Source organism: Meriones unguiculatus, chromosome 20, assembly GCF_030254825.1.
Source record: "Meriones unguiculatus strain TT.TT164.6M chromosome 20, Bangor_MerUng_6.1, whole genome shotgun sequence".
Lineage (NCBI taxonomy): Eukaryota > Metazoa > Chordata > Mammalia > Rodentia > Muridae > Meriones > Meriones unguiculatus.
The window spans coordinates 68,138,342-68,161,441 of NC_083367.1; the positions used below are offsets into that span (position 1 = coordinate 68,138,342).

At 40.9% G+C, this 23,100-nt stretch overlaps 1 protein-coding gene across 13 annotated transcripts in view; it reads left to right on the forward strand.

Annotated features, from left to right (window-relative positions):
- The window catches only part of Syne1 (spectrin repeat containing nuclear envelope protein 1), a 459,455-nt gene that overhangs the window by 93,111 nt on the left and 343,244 nt on the right, over positions 1–23,100 (forward strand). For 9 of the 13 annotated variants that reach the window (XM_060373516.1, XM_060373529.1, XM_060373530.1 and 6 more), the window contains 7 exons: positions 5,240–5,323; positions 9,188–9,208; positions 9,665–9,757; positions 11,020–11,198; positions 15,434–15,630; positions 18,027–18,136; positions 21,447–21,497. In XM_060373516.1, the coding sequence (XP_060229499.1) occupies positions 5,240–5,323; positions 9,188–9,208; positions 9,665–9,757; positions 11,020–11,198; positions 15,434–15,630; positions 18,027–18,136; positions 21,447–21,497 (735 nt within the window). The remainder of the gene's footprint in view (positions 1–5,239; positions 5,324–9,187; positions 9,209–9,664; positions 9,758–11,019; positions 11,199–15,433; positions 15,631–18,026; positions 18,137–21,446; positions 21,498–23,100) is intronic. The other 4 variants (XM_060373521.1, XM_060373522.1, XM_060373519.1 and 1 more) reach the window with 2 other exon arrangements.

Here is a 23,100-nt window from a genome sequence, read left to right on the forward strand (position 1 = left end):
CCACTGCACAGCTAATGCTGTTTATCTGGCACATAAATGTGCTGAGTCACCTCCCCCCGCCATATGTTGACAACGGCTTACATAGACAATGCAGGGAACTTCAAAGTTCTCAGGACCTGCCGATCTTCAACTAAAGGTCATCTTTTGTTAGCAGCAAAACCCAAGCTCTACACTTGACACCTAAAGAAGATGAACGGGCAGGAGCTAGCACCTGCACCGAGGCATTTGAGCCACTCCAGTCTCCTCTGAAGAGAGGGACTCCAAATTCCCCCTGAAGCCTTCTATCCTTAGTGTAAAGTCTAGATGAGGGGCTCTGCTTTCGTGGGGACCCCAGAGTTCATTCTAGAAAAATCAAAATGGGACAACCAGTAAGGCCAGCAGAGACGGGAAGTACACAGCAGCAGCAGAGACCTAACCCTGCGTTCTGTCGCCTCTAGGATGGAACAAACTGCATCTAGGACAAACAGTGTTAAGCTTCTTCCAGGTACCCAAGGGCTTGGGATCCCTCAGCCTTAAATATCTTCTATCTTTACAATTGTTGCCACAGCGATCACCAAGATTTTGTTTTCCTTCTGCTGGACAGCGTAAGCTGTAAGAGTCTGTTTGAAACACAAGCTGGTGAGAAGTCTGTGCCAGCAGTTCTAGTCGGACTCGCAGGGGAGCGGATGCATGCGGATAGGTGTCCATCGTCTCAGCTCGCCTCTGATTTCCGCTTTTGGTGATGGGAGACATCCCTGTGTACACGGTGACAGCCCTGCTCTGGACTGTCGCCTCAGGCTCAAGCAGAGCCTCACAGGTGAACTGTCAGTCTGAAATCTGTGAGAGCTCAGGTTGAAAAGAAAGACCCTCAGGATGTTTATGTGCTAAAGATAAGAGTCCAGGAATGGGTGCTTGCTCCTTAGTTTCAGGAAGGATTCTGAACAGGGTTCTCGGAGGTATTCCCATAAAATCCCCAGGGGGACCCAGCTCCAGTTGCCCCCAGTGGAAAATTCCAGCAGCATAGCATTCCTCCTTAAAATCTTACTCCCAATATACCCTTCCTCTTTAGCCAAGTGGAGTGCCTCCTCCCTCAACCACATGCACACAAATGCATGTCTGTGCTGTGGAGCAAGCCCCACAGATCACATGTGAACAGCTGAATCGCCGTGTGAGTCGGCTACCTACACCGGAGAAGCACCTGCACACCAGGATACCCGGCTGAAAGCGCACTTCCTTGATTGCCCGATGCAAAACCTCCTAAACTTACCTGAAGGTCGAAGAGGCCCTCACATGAGTGCTGAAAGAGTGCGCTCATCATCCCCAGTGTCAGACATGATTCTGCCATCGGCTTTGACCAATCGTCTATCAGACTTTTCACGGGCATTGAAGCTCTGGGTTAAATTATTCTAAAGGATAAAGTATTGTACTTTTGACTAAAACCACCCTCTGTTTCAGTGCCCTACTAATTCACGCACAGTTGGAATTACAGGGTCGTGAAGGTAGCAAGAGTTTTTATAGCTTCGGTTGGCAGAGAAGGAAACCAAGATGTAAGGGCAACTTCTGATCTGAGCCTTTCATTATTTATTGATATTAAACCCTTTAAGATTCTCAGCCGTGTACATTGAAGTCATTTGGAGATTACAAATGTGCGATTTCAGTTTTGCACATGCCTCTCCTGTGCCGCAGCACCCCATGGAGTTGGAGAGTGTGGTACAAAGGAGTGAAGGCCCTGGGCATTCATGAACAGCCTTTCAAAGCATGGATGTTAACAAAGCATTGTCCTTAGGAGGGTCACACAGTGGGGGGTTCTATAATTATCCCAGGATGAGGGTAGCTCTGTAGTGAGCAGTGCCCTGAGCATCACAGAGCAAAGCCCCAGCCTCTGGTTCTGATAAAAGTTCAGGAAATGTGGCCAAATGCCTTAGCATTCTCCCCACTGCTGGCATTGCAGAATGAGATCTCCATAACCAAGTCCTCTTTAGTAACCTGCTGTGGATCCTTTGGCTTTGATTTTATTTAAGGGAATTTTAAACATTTTAAATTATTCTTCTTAGGTTCCCTGTTTGATTTAGTATTGGCTTGCAACATTTAAAGAATGTGAGCATTTGCCATGTGGGGGAAAACCAACAAGAATGCCATGGATACATATCAATGACTATGGAGAAGCCTCTGCTAATCTGTTTCATAGAGCAAAAAGCATGCTTTTGGGAAGACCCTTTATCACTTTACATTAGGGGAGCTTAATAATCTTCTGAGACATGAACATGAAGAGCAGACACTAGAAAAAGCTCGAGCACCGTCAGCCCCTCAGGTTCATGAAGCAGACCTCAGTTCTGCTATGTGCATTGCCTACTGACAAGCTAACACTTCTCAAGCCTGCACTCTGACACCACCTTGTGCCTCTGGAGAAACACGGGTGAGTGAATTACGTCCCCAAAGAGCTTGCAGTCCAGTTCTGGGAATAGCTACTAGCTAGGATTGGTTATGGCATAAAAATCACATGCAAATATGACAAATACTAGAGATAATAATACAAATGCAGCAGAAGCACGTTGCCTCTTCACTGTGTGCACCTGAACAAGAAAGGCCGAGAAGGTATTTGGTGACTAGGCCTCAGACCATGCAAGAATACCATATTTTTCGATGTATTTAGAATGTGTGCTGTTGGTACAGGGTGTTCCTGTTGATAAATTTAATGGAGTTGAGAAATGGAACAAGCATAATGAAACTTTATCATATAATTTAGAGGTTCATGTCAGTTACAAGGAAAAGCAGGGATTATTCAATACATAGAATAGAGAAACACTGAAATTTTAAAAAAGAAAGATAAAATTGATCTTTAGAGCCTAAACATATGCACAGTTCATATGTGTGTGCTCTCAGGATGTGATAGCATGAGGTCTTGCCAAACTTAGAGAAGATAGATGGATATGTTTTAAATAATGGGGATTAAAAATAACACATGACAAAAATCGTATCTGTGAATTTTTTCTTCATTTAATTTGATTAAAATTAAACTAAGAACATTTTAAAATAAAAACAAAATGAAGAGACCAAGCTTCCCACCTGTCTAAGGCTGACACAATTTGCACGGTGAGAGGCTTCAAGGAGGATTGTAGTAAGGGTATGTAAAGTACATTTACTAATCAATAAGACAGCTGTTAGTGTTTAAAAATGATGCCATGCATATACAGCAGGGATGTGAGTTTATTGTACGGAGATGGAGAGAGAGAAGGAAGGAGAGGGGGCACCCTGATAGAGAGAGGGGAGAGAACAGGAGAGGACCAAAAGAGGAAGAGTGAGAGAGCAAGAGCGACTGGCTGACAGGTCACTAAGTACCTGACCCAGATGATGTCACAGGATGCAGGCACTGACACAGAACGTTGTTAGGACCCTAAAGGTCCCCAAGGGAAGGCCATCTGGACTGCTTGCACATCACAAGATCAACGACCTAGAGGAAAACGTGGACAGGAGATGTGGAAAGGAATGTGACAGGAGAAATCCACAGGTCAGAGGAAGAGATGCCTATTCCAGTGCTAGTCAGGGATACGCGGATGAGCACTGGAGTAGGAGCAGTACATATGCTGAATTGAAAAGCTGGAAAAACTGTCAAATCAAGTGCTGAAGGGGTTTGTCCCAACAGAATTTTGTTTGCAATCCTTGTAGAAGGGAGCATAGCTCTACCCTCTGGGAAAGCATGCCATTAAACATGGAAAGTTGTATTGCCTGAGAATTCTGGGTGTGTGTGGAGGGGTAAGCCGAAGAGAAACTGTGCTTGCACAAAAGCAGAGAGATATGAGACTTATTAGTCATCAATGCCCTGGAAAGAATCCAGCTCCTATAAGAGAATGTATGCACAGCCATGCATATATGGCTGACTGTGAATGAGGGACCTTTAAGGAAACAGTGAGATTAATATTGTCAGTGAAATAGCATATAAAAAAAAGCCTGAAGGATAAGTACAGAGATGCCCTTTAAATAAAGACAACAGCTCAAAATAATCTTAGTGTTTCTTTTCCTTGAGATATGGTCTCAGTCTTTAGGCCAGGCTGGCTTCACATTCATGATACTCTTCCTGTATTAGCTAAGTGGGAGCTAGAATGACAGATGTGAGCTTTTACGTCTGCTTTAAAATAAGTTCTTTTAAGGCTGCATATAAATGAATCGAGTCTGTACAAAAAGGCAAGTGTTGGGCCGGATTTAAAATGTTGCCAAGGGTGTAGGAAGCTAGGAAGTAAGAATGGATATGGGTGGGACGGGAGAACATGGTGGTGGCACTTAGAGTCTTGACTATCTTAGTTGGTGGACTCACAAGGCCTTTGTCGCAGTAAAGCACAGTTAATAAGCTAAACCAATGTTCTATGCGTGGAGCAGTGATGAGGCAGCCATGTGCTGACATAAAGAAGTTCCTAGGACAGAACAACCACATCAAAATACCTTCTAGTAAATATTTCTTAAAAATCACAGTCTAAAATTGTCACCCAGTGGAAACAAAGCTTGCTTTCGAATTTACTGGGATATTATTTAGAGCCCTTGGCTCACAGAAAAGAGGGCCACTCTCCCAGATGAGAACCTGGAGTAAAACGTCGTCTCATTAATGTTGGTGTTCCCAGGAAACAAAAAGAGGATTATAACATCTGCTTCACTGACATTTCTTTACATTTTCTGTTCTTGCTATGACGGAAAATAAACACAATGATTTTCATCATGTAAAACAGACAGCGTTTAACAGACACTGCAAAAGAAAAAAGAAAGAAAGAAAGAAAAGACGAGAAGAGGGGAGAAAAGAAGAAAAAGGTGTTCTTACAATCTGAGTTTTATTCTTGGTTCCTTGCTTCAATTTTTTGGTTTTTCAAATCAAGAAAGATCATTAGTGATGGTCAATATCCTCTCATGTCCTCAGAGCTAAAGAGAAGTAGGTGAGTGACCAAGAGTACTTTTCATGTAACTATTTCTTGCCATGAGGGAGTGACTGTCTCAACAGATATAGCGAGAATTTGTTGAACTCTAATTCTCGGAAATCAGCCAGGAAAACACACTGGAGGAAAAGAATCTGATGGGACTGAAGCTCTGCTGAGAAATGGGTATCTCGCAAGTGCTGCTGGGATATCAGGGTTCTATACCCCGCTCACCTCACTGAGATTGAGTCATGGTGGTTGCACGTCGGGTTTTTTCAATGTATATGTTAGCAGATTTGAGTGGAATCTGAAAGCTTTTAACGAGCATCCTTGCTGTTATGGCTCTGCCTTTCTTTCCCCAGCCTTGTGAACAAGGGCGCCGGGTGAAGCGCATTCATGCTGTGGCGAACATTGGCACCGCGCTCAAGTTCCTCGAAGGAAGGAAGGTAAGAAGGAAGTGAAAACACTGAAGGAAGAAAGCTTGAGTGTACACACTGCTGTCTGTGTACATGCTGTCTGTATGGCTTAGACGTGCAGTAGTGGAGAAAAATAATTTAGATTTCTGGAAAGGTGGCGAGGAGGAGGCCACAGCTGTACCTCACTCAACTCCATCCATGTTAAGAACAGATGAAATGAGCTGGGCATGGTGGTGCATTCCTTTAATCCCAGCACTCAAGATGCAGAGGCAGGCAGTTCTCTGAGTTTGAGGCCAGCCTGGTCTACAGAGTGAGTTTTAGGACAGCCAGGGCTACACAGAGAAACCCTGTCTCAAAAACAAAAACAAAAACCAAACGAACAAAAGAGCATATGCTGTGATGGAACTGTTATCAAAAAGGGAAATTTAAACCAGCACACCGCCATTGCTGAAAGCAGACGGAGGTCTATGCACCACCGGCCCAGGATTCAGTCCGGCACCACATAGTGTGTCTCATTGTCTCCCGTTCTGCAGCAAGTCTCCATGCATGCCTAGTCCGTCATGACCTTTGACACCTTTACACTGCTGGTTAGTTGGTTTTAGAAACTCTCAGTTTCGGTTTATGTGGTGTGTTCTTCCCATAGTTCCACACTGTTGGCAAGAATTCGTGGATGCAATGTTGCATTCTTCCTAGTATATGGTGCAGATGGCTCTCGGAGTCTGTTTTAATTCTGATGGTGATCACCCATCACTTGATAAGTCTCGTAGTCTGTTTTCTGCATCTGTCACAAAATTCTTAAGACTGGATGGCTTATAAAGACTAGAACATCGCTTTCTCACAGCCCTTCAAGCTGGGGTGAGCATACAGCTTCTGGCTGTATCACCATGTGGTACTGAATATCACAGGGAGGGACAGAGTAAGCGTGGGCCAGCCCAGGTCCCTTTCCTTCTGCCCTGGGAAGCCCCATCTTCATGCCTTTCTCTGACACAAGTAACCTACTTGAGTCCTATTCAACAGATACCATTGACATGAAATTTAAGGATTATATATTCACATGAAAAGTCAGGATAGTCAAAACACAAGGGTTTTCTTCTGGATGTTTTCATACGATGTTGTTACTTTCCCACTTACAGTTGAGAAATTATTGTTTTTAGTTGAGAAACAGTTTAAGGGAGATAATCGAGAGACCAAACTTAACATCTGTTGCCTTCAAACAGTTATTGTCCGTGTGCCCACTGCCGATGTCGTGTTCTTCTGTTGCATATACACGCTGAAACCGTTCTAAAAGGAAAGGGACTTACCACCTACTTACTTCCGTTGCTAGTAACTCTATGCATTTGCTTTGTTTTCTGGCTATAGTTTATCGTGGTTTTGCAACTCTAGCTTTGGCTGTTGAGAGTCTTCAGTTGGTGTCGGCATCCTATAGAGCTGGCCTCATCACTCTATTATCTTATGGCCACGTGTGTTAAGGATTGTCTCATAATTTCCCTTCCACGGGTTTGAAATGGACACCTTCTCAAAGGAGGTTCTCTTCTTTTTATTTGTGAATGGTATCCATGAGCCAGGTATGTGTGTTAGACACGGGTATGGCTGGCTGCTGTGATGTCATTGCAGTTAGGGTATTTTGGAAAATATGTCTAGAAAACTATGTGTGTTTTCTAAACTGTGTGTGTACACCCATCTATACTTCCCCCTCCTTTCTCTCCCTCTCTCTCCCTCTCTCTACCTCTCTTTATCTTTTTCTTTACACACATACAAATATAGCTTTTAGTATACATGTGTGTGTCTCTGTGTGTGCTTTTGTTTTTGTTTATGTGTGTGTGTGTGTGTGTGTGTGTGTAAATTACTAATTTGCACTCACACTGATTCCAGGCCAGCACCAAATTGTTTCCTCTGACCTTTTATGTTCATTTGTTTCAGATTTCTCTGATAGTGAGAAACCTAGATTTCATCAACAATGTATTCTCTTCTTTCAACTCTAATTTAAATACAAAATAGTTTTAGAATTGCTAATTCATGCACCAATGAAAACTATATTAAGCAATGAGAGAAAGGTATCTTTGCACACCTCTTTCTGCCTTTAATGTTACAGTTGGTATTTATTTTATGGCCTAGGTTAGTTCTGTTCTTCCCTATCCATTGAAATGTATTTTCATTTTTATATGTAAAAGACTCATGCCAATTTGTTACTGTTTATATTCCATTTTGCATCACACACACACACACACACAAACACACACAGGCTGCCTTTAACTTTCTATTTATTGAGAGAAGTAGACAACATCATTGTTCTTAGAGTAAAAACTTAACAATGCTGCAGATTCTCTCCGCATCTCCCTCCATTTTCATTTCCCTTGTTTCCAACCTTTGGGTGATCAGCCTCTAGTTTCTGACTTCCTTCCTGTATCTCTTTTCAGAAGTAGGGTGTTTTGCTCACCTCCTCCTTTCCCTACATGCATATAGAATACTGTAGGTAGAGTTTGCTTTTCTATTTAGAGGTATTTTAATAAATCATCCCAAATCAATTTATATAGATTTCCTTGTCTGTTTCTTACAGTTGCAGAGTGTTCCTCTGCCTGGACATGGCATAGTTTATAAACCATTCTCAGTTCTTGTTAGTTTTCAAAGAGAAATAATGATGTGATTTATAACTGTGAGTAAAAATGCTTACACAGCACTGAAAGTGCATTCCCCCGTAGCTCCCTAGATGCAGCTGCTAGGTCAGAAGGTAAGTATGCATTCATTGACACCCTTCCCTCCCACAGGTTCTATCTCCTGTCTGCATGGACCAATATCCATCCAGCTTTATAAGTGGACATCCGAAGACTTTCCAGAAGTCAGGATGTTTGAATTAATTTCTCTCCAATCTATATGCACTGAATAAATCCATTGCTTCACAGTGTGTAATTAAATATTTTCAAGAACTTGGAAACCTGAAGCAAAGTTAGCTTTGAGTCTTTTAAATAACTTGCATGTTGGTGAGTTGGTGATACAATGGAGCCTTTGGACTTGATGCCCTGGGAAGCCCGGCATGGAGATGTGTGCACACAGCTGTAGCTCCTTGTGCAGTAGTGAGGCCATAGTCAGACCTCTCTCCCCTTCTGTCAGAGTGAGTCTCTTCTCTCATCCTCAGTGGGCTTTCCACGGAAAGAGGAGTGAACAAGATACTAGAGGCCAGCCCATCCCCTATTTAGATAACCGGCAGTAGTGCTGTATTTCATTCTGAGGAATATTTAGTAATAAATATGAGGACAAATTTCCTCTTTTTAGTTAATGTCTTAGTGAAGACTTTAATGACTTAATTTATAGAAGATATCACATATAAAGAGGTTTCCTTTTCCAATGCCTGATTTAATAGTAGAACCCTTTAAAAAATATAGGAATCATGTTTTAAATACTGTATTGACTAAACATGAAAAGTAATGCAATCAGACTCTGATAAACTTTTACTAAAGAAAACCATTTATAAAACTTCTGGGCTATATTAACGACATATTCTTTGAAAACTTGGCTAATAGTTACTGAGGGAGGGATCTGAGATGCTGTGGATGGCCTATTCCTTTTTGTTAAGGATTGTGGGAAGGATGATAAGCAGCACCCTTTGCATGCTGGGAGACTGACAGAGCAACTCGGCGCTTCTTAGGAAATAACTTTTAAGAGTTGGGGAAGCTTCCCAATGGACAATCAGAAACAACTGTAAACAGAAAGCTCTCTATTTTCATCCCATGGTACTAATAATCTCTGGACTGTAGTTGCCTGGCTTCCCTTTGTTCTTTAAGTCCTGTCCCCTTGCCACGCTCCAACTGGTCTACCCTTTGTTCCCACTGACAACCAAACGCTCTTGTAGTTTGTTTACATGTGCGCATTATCTTCTCCTTTTGTTTTCCATGTCAGTCCATGTACAGAGGCTCACCGGTTAGTACAGATTTTAGAACTTTCAACTGCTGGCTTGTATAGGTAAAAGAGAACCTAAACTCTTACGCTATTTGGTAAAAAGCACCAAAGTGAATATATCCCTTAATGCTACCTACCACCATTTCTTTTGTTTTACTCAACTTCTAAACAAAAGAATAACTGCTGTTTTGTTTGACTTTTTTCTCTGCATGCTGTTTGTTGTGTTTTTTAACTTGAAAGAAAATAAAAATTTGAGATCTATGTTATAGTTGTTTTAAGTTTGCATGTTTAAGACATGCCCTGGAACTTGCATAAACTCGGGCGCCTGTTTGTCTCCATGGCTTGCCTTATTATGTGTGTGCCAGTACGTAGGCATGACCAAAAGCTGTTGTTATCTAATAACATCCTAATCATCGCGTGGTTAAATGAGTCACAATATTCTGGTGAATTACTAGCACTGCTTTTCTTTTTAAACAGATTAAATTAGTCAACATCAATGCTACCGATATTGCTGATGGCCGACCGTCAATTGTTCTTGGGCTGATGTGGACCATTATCCTGTATTTCCAGGTATTGTACTACAGTTAGTCTTTTGCTTGACATGACATCGAAGAGGGAGAGCATGGCAGATGTTCGTACTGCCCTCTTTTCCATGCCCTTTGGTTGGCCCTTGCTTCAGCAGAGGTGTGACCCCCACATTCATATTTTAAGAGAAAAAATTGTTTTTCTCTTAAATTTGTTATGTGTGACCCCCCCGCCCCCCCTGCATTGAAGAGCAGAGACAGTTAATCTGAAATGTATACACGCCATAGTGGAGATATGAGTGGCTATACTAGGAGCTCAGGAAAAATGTTATTTTATTTTTATCTGGGCAGGGAAAAGTTCTAAGTCCTATTAGACATGGCTGGGAGACATTCACCTGCCTTTCTCTCTAGAGTAATCGCTACATTACTTTATTTCTTTTTCATTGTTATTATAAAACAACGAAGGCTTTATAATTTATAAAGAGAAACAAGTTTATTTAGGCCACAGTTTTGGAAACTGAAAGTTGGAGCAGCTCCCTGGCTTCATCACACCATCGCTGGTGACATCATGGCAGGGGCATGAACAAAAAGGAGAAGTGACATCATGAGAGAAGCCACAGAGACAAGGGAAGCACAGGCTTGGAATCATGAGAACTAACCCTAAGACTCACCAACTCCTTCAGTGGTTTCCAAGGCAGCTCCCCAATCGTTTCTTCATTGATCTAGCTTTGGCTATGTTAGTACCTCTCCATATTACCAGGAAAGAAATCTCCCAACCCTCAGGAAACAGCTTAAACCATAGCATCAATTTATCCACCCTGCTAGTCAATATTTATAGAAATAAATATGAATAAATATGGAAAATAAGTATCTTGCACACAGAAGTGTGTGAGATACACCCAGCAATGCAATAGGAAGTACAAGAAAGACTAAGAGGGGCAGGAGAGATGGCTCAGTGGATAAGAACACTGGCTGCTCTTCCAGAGGACCCACATGGCTGCCCACAACCTTCTGTAAATCTAGTTTCAGGGGATCTGACAGCCTCTCCAGCCTCCACAAGCACCAGAGATACACACAGCACACACATACATACATGCAGACAAAACACTCCTACATCCATACAAAAATAAAAATAAACCTTAAAAAGCCTTTTTTAAAAAAGCTAAGATACCCACCAAACCCTGTAAGAACTAAGGTTTTTGGTGGGGTCGAAAGGATGCTGAGACTGGTCGTTCTCCACTGGGAGGTAAGCTCTGAGCAAAGAGTAGCAGAGATCATTCTGCCTGTCCTCCGCTTGCTCCCAAACAGATCGAAGAGCTGACCAGCAACCTCCCCCAGCTGCAGTCTCTCTCTAGCAGTGCCTCCTCTGTGGACAGCATGGTCAGTGCAGAGGCCGCGAGCCCCCCAAGCAAACGCAAGGTGACCACCAAGGTCCCCGGAAACGCCAAGAAGACTCTGTTAAAGTGGGTCCAGCACACAGCAGGCAAGTAAGTGCCCACCATTTATTTAATGTGAAACCCTGTGCAGGTTTCAACGCCAACTTGAAGAGGCCTTGGTATGAGCACCCTTGCTTCAGCCTTTGCTTCACTCTACTCTGATTAAAACAGAAATGCAAGGGCTAGCCAGATGGCTCAGCCGGTAAGAGCATGTGTCAGCCTGGTGACCTGAGTTAGCTCCCAGGAGAATAGGAAGGCGAGAACTGCTCCAAGTTGTCAGCTGACCTCAAGGTGCACACCAGGGCACACACGGAGAGTAATAAAAACTGAATATAAGCATAAAATCACCACTAAGTCTAGGAAAACACTAATAAGATGAATTCTTTCTTCATTTATGTGATTGTTCCTGAGTAATAAAGTTGATTAATCATCCACCTCTGATTCATGACATGAAGGCTAATTCTAGTCAGGGCACTGTTTTCAATGTCCTATTTAAGCAATTGCAAAATGTTCATACTTGATTACCTCTTCATTAAACCACTGAGTTCTATTTAATGGCAATGTAAGCTAATGTTCAGAATGGGGGAGGGAGGAAGTTTGTGTTTTCTGAAACTTTCTAGGCACTTCCCGCTCCCCTTTTTTGTTTTTCTCCACTTTGGTCTTCATCTGGAACATGGATGTCTCTATCCATTCTACCTTTGTTGCATACAACCTAAATTTACATAGGTCCATGATTTTATTAGACTGAATATAAATTCAGTAATCTCAGGACCTCCTTTTAGCACTTTTGGTGGGGTTTCAGTTGATCATGACCATTTTGTGGCCTGCTGTTAGTGAGGATTAAGTTTCTTCACATGAAAGTGACATTTTCATTTGTTCCTCCTCAACGACATGAAAAACTGATTCATTTTCTCCCAGGTTTGCTTGTATAAATCAATCTACTTCTGGAAAATAGTTATAGACAAGACCTTATTATGACATATTGAGGCACTGAATATAGAAAGCTCTGATATTTTTAATGTTCAAAGAACAAAATTCATCAGGGAGAAGCCAAACAGAAAAGATGTAATTCATGCTAGCAACGTGTGTGGTTTTGATTTGCTTTTAAAGTGTGTTGATTTTTTTTTTTAATTTTGGGGTCTATGATGTGAGATACCATCAGAAATATTTCCAAAAACAAAGTTTTGTTTCTTTTTAACGTCTATAGTAGAAATTAAATTTGGGAGCACTGCTCTATTGCCTACACATTATTTCATTGCAGCTGTGTTGGGCACCTCCTCATCGTCACAGTCTCACTGGTCACCCCTACATTGTCACAGTCTCACTGGTCACCCCTACATCCGTCACAGTCTCACTGGTCACCCTACATCCTTCACAGTCTCACTGGTCACCCCTGCATCCGTCACAGTCTCACTGGTCATGCCTGCATTGTCACAGTCTCACTGGTCACCCTACATCCATCACTGGTCAGGGAGCAGACACTGCTTCGGCAGCCTGCTGCTCTCATGCTTGTGTTCATCAATGGACACTGACACATGTATGGTATGTATTACCATATGTATGACACATATGGTAAGTATGGGTGTGGTGACTTCTCAAGGTTGTGCCTGCAACCTGTAGGCTGATATCAATGAAATCCTTTTCCTTGTTAAATAATTGTATGTGTAATTGGGGCCTGGGATGTCCTCACCCACAAGTGCATTGGTGAGACTCACTTCATGGCCATCTGCATGGTCTGTGGTGGGGTGGAAAGTGCCTCGGCTGTGCCGTGAAAGTTATTTAAGAATGTGTGATCTGATCGTGCCTCCCAGCCACCAACAGTTTTTGCATAAGTTGCCTCTCATGCTATCCCTGCACATGCTTCTTCGTTCCTTGCCTCACACAGAGTGATGACTTTAGATCCTGTCCCCATTTTAGCACACACATGACAATGAACCCCAAATTATCTTATGTGGAACTCAAGTCAGTGATCAGTGAACTATAGCCTTACACCAACTTTCACAGTGCGCAAAAGTAAATGAAAATGTCTTTTAGAATGCAAGATAGTTAAGTACTTGAAGTTCTGAACAAGCTTCACGAATATTATCAGAAATAAAAGCACTGAGTTATAGCATTGGTGTGTTATTGCCAGCTAAAAACAGTTATATTTTAGGGCAAAATTAATAATATAATCAAACAAATGGACATGTGTGTGTCAAGATTAACATAAAGTGGTTCAAAGTAAATTTATAGGACAGGTCAGAAAAACTTATGAACTGGGCACACTTGTCACTTTGAGTGATGTTTCTAAGTTTCCTTTGTGTTTCTGTGTAAAAGTGATAAATGATAAATTTGAAGTGAGATCAGAATTATTTTAGAAAGATAAGTCATTTGTTTTATCCAATGAGAAACAATGTAGAAGCCTTTTTATGCATACATGCATTTTTCAAATGTTTTTCAACAAACATGAGAAAATGCCCTGGCATTTTTAATTATTCTAGCATAGTAAATATTTAAGGAAAACATATATGCTTGTTTCATTTGAACAATGTAAGTCCAAGAAAATCAGGAAAAAAAAAAACAGGTAATTATCTGGTGATTATTCATTAATTTGTTTAGTTATTAATTCCTCAAACTTATTCTGTTAAAGACTAATTTGCAGTGTCCTAAAGAGACAAACATTTTATATGCAGAAATGTGAGCAAAGGCAAAGTGTAACAAGGAAGGAAAGATGGAGAAGTGAGAGTCAAATGAACAGAAAACGAAGATGGAGTGTGGGGTTATCAGATGGCCACTGGGGGGAACCACGTAGACTGGGAAGGTAGAGACTCCTAAGGAGTTAAGAGAGTGTTTAAATCTGCTTTATAATTGCAGAAGCCTTAAGAGATACTTTTGCCATATTTATTTTGGAAGTAAACATTAGTCTCATTTGTGCAAACATTATATACTAACACAATATGTTTGAGAGCCAAACTTGTATTCTTCAGGCTAAGATTAGAGCACACTTACCAACTTACTCATGTATGTGTTGGAATATATTTTTCATGGAAGTCTTGTGAACCTGTTAGAAACTAAATGATTTTTCTGCTTCATTCAGAAACAGCTATGGAAGTTACTAAGACTGTTTTAAAAATTCAGATTTATGAATTGACTCTGTGTGTGTGTGTGTGTGTGTGTATTTGAGATAGAGGGGAGCTGGTTCTGTTACTGCGTGCATGTGGAAATCAGAGGATAACAATTGGAAGGTGATTCTCACCCTTTCCACCATGTGGGCTCAGACTCAGTTTGGTGGTCAGCACAGCAAGGGCTTTTACCTGCTGAGCTATCTCAGCACTGGTCTGTTGAGAATATGTTTAAAAAGAAAGTATGGAAGATTTTATTTGCGGCGTGTGACCTAAGGACTGGAGCCTGTAGCCTTTACCCTTAATCCGAGGTTCTGCTCTTGCTCAGCGTCCTCTGCAACTCTCTCTAAGCTCCTTTATACTTGGTAAGCTGCAACTTGAGGAAGTTCTCACTGCATGCTTGTGTTGCCTCTATTTTCAACAAGAAAATATCATCACCAGCTTGAATAGCTGCATCAATTAAAACTGATTTGGCATTAATCAAATTTAGCACCAAAGAAAAAAAATTCACTACTAGGACATTTCTCATAAGAAAAAGAGAGAGAAATTGCAAATCATTTGATGGGTGGAATAACAGAAGTATTGTCTGAATGCAGTGTATGAGTTCCTTGGTGAGCACTTTGAACATGTGAGGGCACTGATTTGCATATGTGAGAGCACCGATTTGTCCTTACATTCTATAATCCACTTGACATACCTTCAGCACGTAATCTCAGTCTGTGAAAACCTGTGCTCATAAGACAAAGAGTGATATTTTATAGCTTAATGTTTTCTCTTTACACGTTTTTTTTCACATTTTAATATAATTCCATTTTCCTTTCCAAAGCAGCATAAAATGTGCTTCAGATGACCACCACAATAATTTAAAATACCATAGAAAATAACTGCATGTTAGCATTCACCTCCAATCCAGAGTTTCAGAAGTACGAAGTGAGAGAATTGTCAGGTCCAAACTGGACTATACAGTAAGACTCTCTCAAAACAAATTCAGAAAAGAAAAGAATAAAGGAAAAGAAAGAAATCTAAAATTTGTTCATCTTAACACCTTCTGAAGTTTTTGATTGATATACTATACTTCGATTGACATAGTTCATGTTTTGTTAAAATGACTGAGATTTGTTTGAAACCTTAAAGTGCTGTTATCCATTGAGACCGTGCGTCGTTTTCTGTGTTTATCACACTTAGGCAGATGGGAATAGAGGTGAAAGACTTCGGGAGAAGCTGGAGAACCGGGTTGGCCTTCCATTCAGTCATCCATGCCATCCGGCCTGAGCTGGTGGATTTGGAGAAGGTGAAAAGCAGATCTAACAGAGAAAACCTGGAGGACGCCTTCACTATCGCCGAAACACAGCTGGGCATCCCTAGACTACTTGATCCCGAAGGTACGCGAAATGACCCTCAACTGACACGTATACCACAGCAGGGTTGCATGAGCTAGATCCACACAGTGCACAATTTCTGAGAGTCCGGCAAGAAACAGGGAGCTGAAGAGCGCATGACGGAGCAACAACTGCCCAAGCTCCTCTCCTTCAAATCATCTGCCCCCCTGTTGGGGGTAGGCGATGATGTAAGTGCTCCAAACAGCTCTTTGCCATCCACATCTGAGCTTGGTGCAGATTGTAAAATACCCTGTTGATGGCTCTAACTTCCTGTTTCTCTACCCCCAAATCAGTCCAGCTCTCAGATCTTATCAAAGTTTCTTTGAGCAGTGGAAGGTGGTTAATGTACAAGTGTAAGGCTGACGAAAATGCCGAGAATGGATGTCATACCAGTCACTGTTCTGAAATAGAGTGGGATGGAGTTCATAAGTGCTGTCCATAACTGAGGAGCTACAGGCTGAGGAAAGCTCCTAGGGATGCGAGAGTCACTTTTCTTTAGGGGTGGAGCTTCTGCTAAATCAACCATGCTCCAGCAGCTGGCTCTACATCCAGGAATATGTGAGCAGTTCAAATTGAGTTTGATAGGTTATTATTTTTAAAAGGGCGTGAAGTTTGAGGGTAGAGAGGTAGAGATGGGTCTGGGAGGAGTTGAGGGATAAATGTATGAAATACAATATTGTATAAAAATATATTGTATGAAATTCTCAAATAGTTATTGTCTTAAAAAGATACTCTGCGTGTGGTGTACGTGTGAGGGAAGAGGGCTCAGACAGTTTAAAAGAAGTACCTATGATGCCCCCAAAGCCTGGAAGGAATAGAAGATGAGAAAAGAAGGAAGAGCACTAAGAAATGCTTACTGCTTAGTATTTTGGTGACAATCAGGAAAGTTCTCAGGGGTGACTTGTATTCGGTAATCAATTGTTTGGGACATTGTTGAAAAGTCTGGCAATCTGAAGACATTTTTGAAATAGGGTTGGTTCTTTCAAGCCTCCAAAGGCAATTCTACTGCATTTGGTAAGTGTTAATAAGAGTTAAGTTGTTTATTATGGTGAAATAAAAAGTAGGTGTCTCACTGCTCTAGACCATTTCTTATGTGGCTGGGCACTTAGGAACTTTCTATTAGTTAATGTATACATGTAAACATAAAGTGGAAGCAAATTGTTAAAGATGAGATTTCAGAATGAGCTCTCTTACAAAGAACATTTCCTTGTACTTCCAGGAGAAACTCAGAGAGAGACCTGTGGGCTCCCTCTGAGAGGAGAGGCCCATGAAAATCCTTGGTTGAGTGAAAAAACAAGATTAAAATGGAATAATAACCATTATAGTAGTTATTACATATATTCTATGTGTGTGTATGTATAAAGAATGGATTATAGTAGGTTTCAATAAATTATATATTACTTGTTAGCACAGAATCAGCAAAATGTATTAAATCATGGCATATGCCATACATTAAATATAGCTTTTCTTTCCCATCTCACATTTCTTGAAGTAATTTTATTCCCTCTTCACATTGCATCTTCTACATCAGGGATCTTGACATTGCAAAACAAAAACAAAAACAATACATTTAAGTCATCTTAGGAATTCCACATCTTTTGTTCCCTTGGCGACTCACTCAAGTCATCTCACTTTTAAATCATCCCACATCAACAGCCCCTAGAAATGGGTCTTTATAAAATAATGAATTGATTTCACATTTGATTGTGGCATTTGGAGTCTGTTTTGTTTGCTCCTGGCTTTACGCATTGCTTTGCAAAGGGGCTGTCGTTATTTGCATTTGAACAGTTGGTGCAGCTTCGCTCCATGTACAATTACTGAACATGGGAACATTTTTTTACCTGATTTATGCTGATTTTGTGTAAATACCAGCAGTTTCAGCAACCATGATGAGTGAGATGCTTTAAAGCTGTCTCTCAAAGAGTGTTTGTCTAAAGCACTGTAATTTGGAGTGCACTGCAGTGAAGACCTTCTCTAAGTTATCCGGTACAGTAAAATGTATCAGGACACGTTACTTATGATTGGTCATACTTTAGACTACACAAGCCATCACTGGTATTGCACATGTGGGCACTTTTTCCCCACATGCTCTCTCATGCATGTCATTTCATGTTTAAACTAGCAAGACGCCAAAATAATCATGCAGCATCTTTAAAGGGTGATTGATTCGTCGTGAAATGACCTACAAGCAGCAGGTGATACTTCCCCAAGGCTCTTTCACGAAAAGTGCCACTTTTCTCTGGGATAAAATTTCCACTCAGTCTAGATTGTTCTTGCTGGTAATTCTGTTCTCTTCCTGGTTCAGGATGGGGTTTGAGGTTCAGCAGCTACATTTCAAAACTTTTGTTAATAAACACCTAAGGAACGAATTAACTTATATTTGAGTTTTGTTTTCACAGACGTTGATGTGGACAAGCCAGATGAGAAGTCTATAATGACCTATGTGGCCCAGTTTCTAACACAGTACCCTGATATCCATGCTGCGGCCTGCGATGGGCAAGAGAATGATGTAGGTATTTTGCTGTCTCTGAACTGATGGTCAATCCTACCATGAGATCATATGTTTATACAAGCATACTGCTTTTAAGACATTGATCAGACGAAATTGAAAAGAACAAGGGTGTAAAGGGAATTGCAAATAAGTCAGGAGTAGATATTAGCAGATATTACAGGATTAGCAAAGATATCTCTGATTCATATGACAGGAGCATCAGCGAAAACATGGCCAGTGATAAACATTATAACTACATTGAAATTAAGGAGAGTCAGCAGTTTAAAGTTTTAATAGATCATGTCACACACAGCCTGGAGGATCCTAATTTTACACAATCTGTTGAAATTTAATTTAGAATCTCAAAGTTTATGTATCTAGTCACAGCAAACAAGGAAGTAAGACATACTTTGCACCTTGTGATTAGATTTTTCAGCCTTCAATAGTTTAAATGGTATTTTCACTTTTCAACATGATCAGGTGACCTATGTTCACTGACCAGAACATACATAGAATCTGCTGTAGGAAATGCAAGCTAGAGTAGTATGTTGGCTTTAATTCCTAACGTATTTATGTATATGTATACTCATAGCATTTTAGAAAAAATTGCAGCCCCCATACAACTTTAGCTCTTCTTCCATGAATATGGAAAAGTGTACAGGCCACTGTGTGTGGGGGGCAATATTTTTTTTGTATAAGCTTAAACATTGTAAATTTCCAATTATCTATGACAAATAACAGGATAAATTTTTATAAGATTATTTCTTAGGAGTGGAATTCCCACTCTCATTTGAGTTTTAAATTGCCAGTGATGTTTGAAGTCTCGTCCAAGCTTCTGTGTAGAGCGCCTGTTCCATTTCGCATTCTAGTCAGTGCACCAGATGCCTCGTTTCCTAGGATGGACATGATGGACACGACGTTCTAATGCTTGAAACTTCTATTGCATAACAGATTTGCCACGAAGTTTCGATTTTATTTTAAGTCTCAATGCCACAGGGCAAATGATGCATAAGTTTTCAAGATGCTTCTGTCTGTTTCTTTGATCTCAATTGGAGTTCTGGAGATGTTGGCGGATATAAAGAAAAATATATAAAACAAATGTATTTAAAGAAGTAGATAATAAATGCATTTTATTACTAATTGATTAATTAAAACCTTATAAACAGGCCCAAGAAAGGAAGAGTCAGAGGCCAAAGCTAAGTTCTCAAGCAAAATAGCAATTGTGCTGCTGCGACCTGTCAGTGGTTCTAGATAGGAGGGATGCTGTCTAGATGCTCTTGGGCCAAGCTAATAGCTTGGGGCTTCCTAGAACTTTAGTTTAGGAAACTATTTGTTCCTGTTCTCTCCAGCACCCATGAAAAGACCGACCATCTGTGTATTTTATATCGATTATAAGGAAAATATTCCCAAGAGGCACGGAAAAGACTCAAGGGAATGCCACGCACTTTCTAGGGTAGAGCCAGACTGGGGTGTCGTAGATCAGGCCTGAGGGTGTCGATGGTAAACCTGGACTTGCAGGTTCCTGTGTGGGTGAGAGGTTTTATTTAAAGGACTGGATTCCCGTACAACACAGGTTTCCAGCGTGCTTTCGTATATGAAACGTGTGTTCCCCAGAGGTATTTATGAGTGATCTAGGCTTTCAGATTTTACTGTGAGGATGTCTCTGATGCGTACTGTCTTTTCAGACAAGTTATCCTGGGCTTTTGCCAGGATATCTGATATCAGACATCTGATGGGCAAAAGAGGGTGCCCATGTGCAAGGGCATAAGGCAAGGACTCTTAAAGGTACACGCGCACACACACATGACATACACACATAGAAAACACGCACAAAGGACACACAGATATAGGAAACACATAAACAGGACACATAGGGAGAAAACACACACTTTTTAAGTATACTTCACTAATGAGGCCTCAATATTAAGAAATTAACCATAATGTAGGAAATAAATTTTGATCATTTAAAAATATTTTCTCTATCCTTTTCTTATTATAAAGACTTGGATAACATCTACAGGGTCATCTTAAAATTAACGTTTTTTGTTTTTTCAAAAGAGGGTTTCTCTGTGTGGCCTTGGCTGTCCTTCACTCACTCTGTAGACCAGGCTGGCCTCAAACTCACAGAGATCCCCCTGCCTCTGCCTCCCAAGTACTGGGATTACAGGCGCACACCACCACGCCTGGTTTCTTAAAATTAATTTTAAGAAAACATTTTATAAACTTTGCCCATTGGCATGGGATTTTATATGTAAAAATGAGCACCTAAAGCTGACTATTTTTGCAATATATTTCAGAGCTTGCATTTGTCCATGTCGATAAGGTGCCTGGTGGAGTAAACGACCTTTACAGGCTTTTGCTGGTGTCTGTATTAGAGCAACACATGCAGGCCTTCGGGCCGTCGGTATTTGCTTACATGGGTCTTAGTAAATGTATTACCCTGTTTTCAAAATAACGCCATTCTTTTGTATATGTGATTTCTACATCCCCCTCTATGACTCTAGTTAAATAAAACATGTTATGGATGCATTTAAATATGATTTCTAGGGCCAGAGAGTTGGCACAATGGCTTAAGAAGCATGCTGCCAAGCCCTGATCTGAGTTCAAATTCCTGGAGCCACCTGGTAGGAGGAGAGAGCCGACTCCTACAGAGTGTTTTCTGACCTCTGACCTCTGGAAGCATGTACTCCCCACCCAGTCCGTACACGTGTGCAGAATAGGTAAAGTGTAAATATATACACATACGTACACATATACACATTCTCATCCACACACGTACATAATTATGTAAATATCAATATGTAAACTACATGTATATATATTATTAGTGGAAGTATACACCTATCATGCTGTTATTCCACCAATGGAAACAAGGAAGAAACTTTTCCAATTGAGATATTCCTTGAGCAATTTGTACTAAATTATAAATGAATAAAAGAGACCAATTGACTCAATTAAACTAACTAATAAATGTTCAGTCATTTTTTCGCACTCAGGACTTCCCTCTGGACTGTGGTAGTGACAGAAATATGCATAAATATGAGTATATATAGTCTTTCCTTACTTATTCACCTAAAGTATTTGAAATCATGTCAAAGCATGCTTAGAAATTTTATGCATTGCCACGCATGACTATCTCAAGTTCAGATAAAAGCGTCACTGGTGAGGTGATTTCAGTGACTTGTGGAAGCTAGGTAAACGTTTTAAGTTATTATGTCTCTTAAATTATTCTCTATTAGTAGACAGGTGCCTCTCCAGTCATTTTCTTCTTTTTCTATATAATTTGGCTCCTGATTTATACTGTGTCTGCATATTTTCATATTGTCAGGAAACACTTCCATTTCACCCATCTTTTGCAAATTACACACAAAACTCGAAGGTAAGATTTAAGGAGTCTTAACTTAATATCCCAAATATTCTTCACTCCTTAGCTTCTTCTTCTTCGTCATTACTTCGCATGTTTTTTTTTTTTTCATGTGCACCTTCCTTTTAATATCCTCATTGCGTTGATTCCTTCACTTTCTAACATAAAAAACAATGTGTATGTGCAACTAAACCTTAGTGCCAACCCACGCCCACTAACTTTAATTAAGACATAGAATAAGTGCCACACCTAATAGCACCACAAGAGACTTGTAATGATTATATTGTTTTTCTTGAAATGTGACAAACAAAAGTAGAAATCAAGTGAAATGACTATTTTGATATCTGAAATTATTAAGCGAAAAAGCAATGAAAAAGGTAAGAACCCGGTGTGTCCTCAGTCTGAGTTTCCTCACATCTCTTTGGCTCAATGTTGGATCATGTGGTTCGGGAGAATCCATATATGTAGGAAGTGCTCGGAAGTATTTGCAGAATAAATATTCTAAATTCTTGCCCGTATTCCAGTCTTGAGTGCGTGGCCTATCTTTTAACCTCCTATATTTTTATATAACTATAAGCCCTGGGAACGAACATCTATCAGTGGAATAGACTTACACCAGCACAGGATAGAAAGCTAGAAGTAACTAAATTTTTAAAATTTATTTGTTTATTCACTTGAAATCCCTATCGCTCCCTCCTTTCCTCTTTCCGCTTTCTTCTTTCCCCTTCTTCTCAGAAAATGGAAACCCCCCCTTCCTACCAACCCTTTCCTGCACATAAAGTCGCATCAGGACTAAGCACATCCTCTTCCCCTGAAGCCCAGAGAGGCAGCCCAGCTAGGGGAAAGTGATTCAAAAGCAGGCACCAGAGTCCATGTCAGACATCCCCGCTCTAGCTGCCAGGGGACCAGCATGAAGACTGAGCTTCCCATCAGCTATGTATGTGTTCAAGACGTAGGTCCAGTCTGTTCATGCTCTTTGGTTGGTGCTTCAGTCTCTGTAAGGCCCTGTAGGCCCAGGTTTGTTGACTCTGTTGGTCTTCTTGTGGAGTTCTTGTTCCCTCCCGGCCCCTCTATCTTTCCCTCGACTCTTCCACACACTCCTCAATCCCCACCTAATGTTTGGCTGTATGTTCTGTATCTGTTTCCATTGGCTGCTGTGTAAAGGCAATTGTGCTTGGCTCCTGTCTGCAAGCTTAACAGAGTATCATTATTAGTGACAGGGGTTGGCTGTCTCTCTCTCTCTCTCTCATGGGGTGTGACTCAAGTTGGGCCAGCCCACTGGTTTGCCACTTCCTCAGTCTCTGCTCCATCTTTATCCCTACATTTCTTGTAGGCAAGACAAATTTTGGGTCAAAGGTTTTATGGGTGGGTTAGTGTCCTTCCACTGGTAGTCCTCCCTGGCTACAGTAGGGGGCCCTCCTCCATTGCTGGTGGGAGTGCAAACTTGTACACCACTTTGGAAATCAACGTGGAGGTTTCTCAGAAAATTGGGAGTAGTTCTACCTCCAGTTCCAACTCTACCCCTCCTGAGCATACACCCAAAAGATGCTCCACCCTACCACAAGGATAGCTGCTCAGCTATGTTCATAGCAGCTTTATTTGTAATAGCCAGGAAGTG